The sequence below is a fragment of the Colletotrichum abscissum genome (genome assembly GCF_030869225.1).
Source record: "Colletotrichum abscissum strain IMI 504890 chromosome Unknown Scaffold_338.1, whole genome shotgun sequence".
NCBI classification, from domain to species: domain Eukaryota; kingdom Fungi; phylum Ascomycota; class Sordariomycetes; order Glomerellales; family Glomerellaceae; genus Colletotrichum; species Colletotrichum abscissum.
Window position 1 is genome coordinate 1 of NW_026850252.1, and position 1,065 is coordinate 1,065.

The 1,065-nt window shown below is 55.5% G+C and overlaps 1 protein-coding gene across 1 annotated transcript; it reads left to right on the plus strand.

The window, feature by feature from the left end:
- CABS01_17107 (uncharacterized protein) lies at window positions 1-640 on the plus strand (the record flags this gene model as incomplete). The annotated part of the gene is made up of 2 exons (XM_060550434.1): window positions 1-358; window positions 602-640. Coding segments are annotated over 2 exons (397 nt in total), but the record flags the coding sequence as incomplete, so codon positions are not given.
- Between the last annotated feature and the right edge of the window lie 425 nt (window positions 641-1,065).

The window sequence follows — 1,065 nt, forward strand, 5'->3', positions numbered from 1 at the left end:
GATCCGCTCGCTGTTCGAGCAGGCGTCTCTGAAGAAACGGTCCAAGAGACAGCAAGGCAAGAAACACAATTGGGAGACGGGAGTTGAGGATAGGCCTGTACGAGCGGAAGTGACGATGGGGCCGGAGGATGAGGCATCCCCGGAGTGGACACAAAGGGAACGACGTGGGAGGCCCCGAGGCACTTCACCCGAGACCTGCGACCAGGAGCTTACACACTGCATAACGCCGAGGGAAGCCATCGCGGCTGCCGATACGGTGCTGGCATTTCTTGGCCAGCCCGAGCTGCGAGAAGTGATGGCCCAGACGGACTGTCTGTCGATTGTGATGGTCCGGAGTCGGTTGCGGGAGCAGGTTGATGTACGATGTAGTTGATTCGTCCAGACACGCAAAGCGGGCGATGATGTGGGAAGCGGGCCGTGGTCGATGTTGTCTACCCTCCCAGCTTCTGGTCTTCGTAATACTGGCTGCGTTTGCTGGCTGCGCTTGCTAGCTGCGTTTGATTAATCGGGCCAAGCGCAAGGGTTCTCTGCCATTCGAGTGTCTAACAACAGTCCGTCATTAGCGAACACATGGCAGACACGCTCTTCGCCTTCACTGTAGCTCCCGCAGCACTCCGCTTCTTCGGTCTTCGTCTGCTAGTGATGTGTTTCGAAGTCTCGAACAACATTGGGACTGTGTGTCACCCCAGGCGACACCAGACTGTTCTCATGAGTTCTTCCGGACCGACTCGCCGATGGGCTGCTCTGGACGTAGCCACAGATAGCTGGCGATGGAGTCAAGGCATCAACTGTCGTTGAAACACTTCTTTACCTGTCTTCAAGCAAGCATTTCGAAAGAGCATTGGCGAATTGCGTGAGCATACTAAGTGTCACGGTAAAAAAAAAAGTTCACATGTCTTATGCAATAGGTAACTGATCACGCCGTCTTCTGCCTTCTCGGCACCAAGGAACTCGGCCTTGTAATGTCCGAAGGTGTCGGGCAGTCTCAGCGGATACGGAAGCCGCATCGGCTGCAATGCGTGTGTGTGGCACGGTGCACTCAATCATTGGCATATGGCTGGGGTC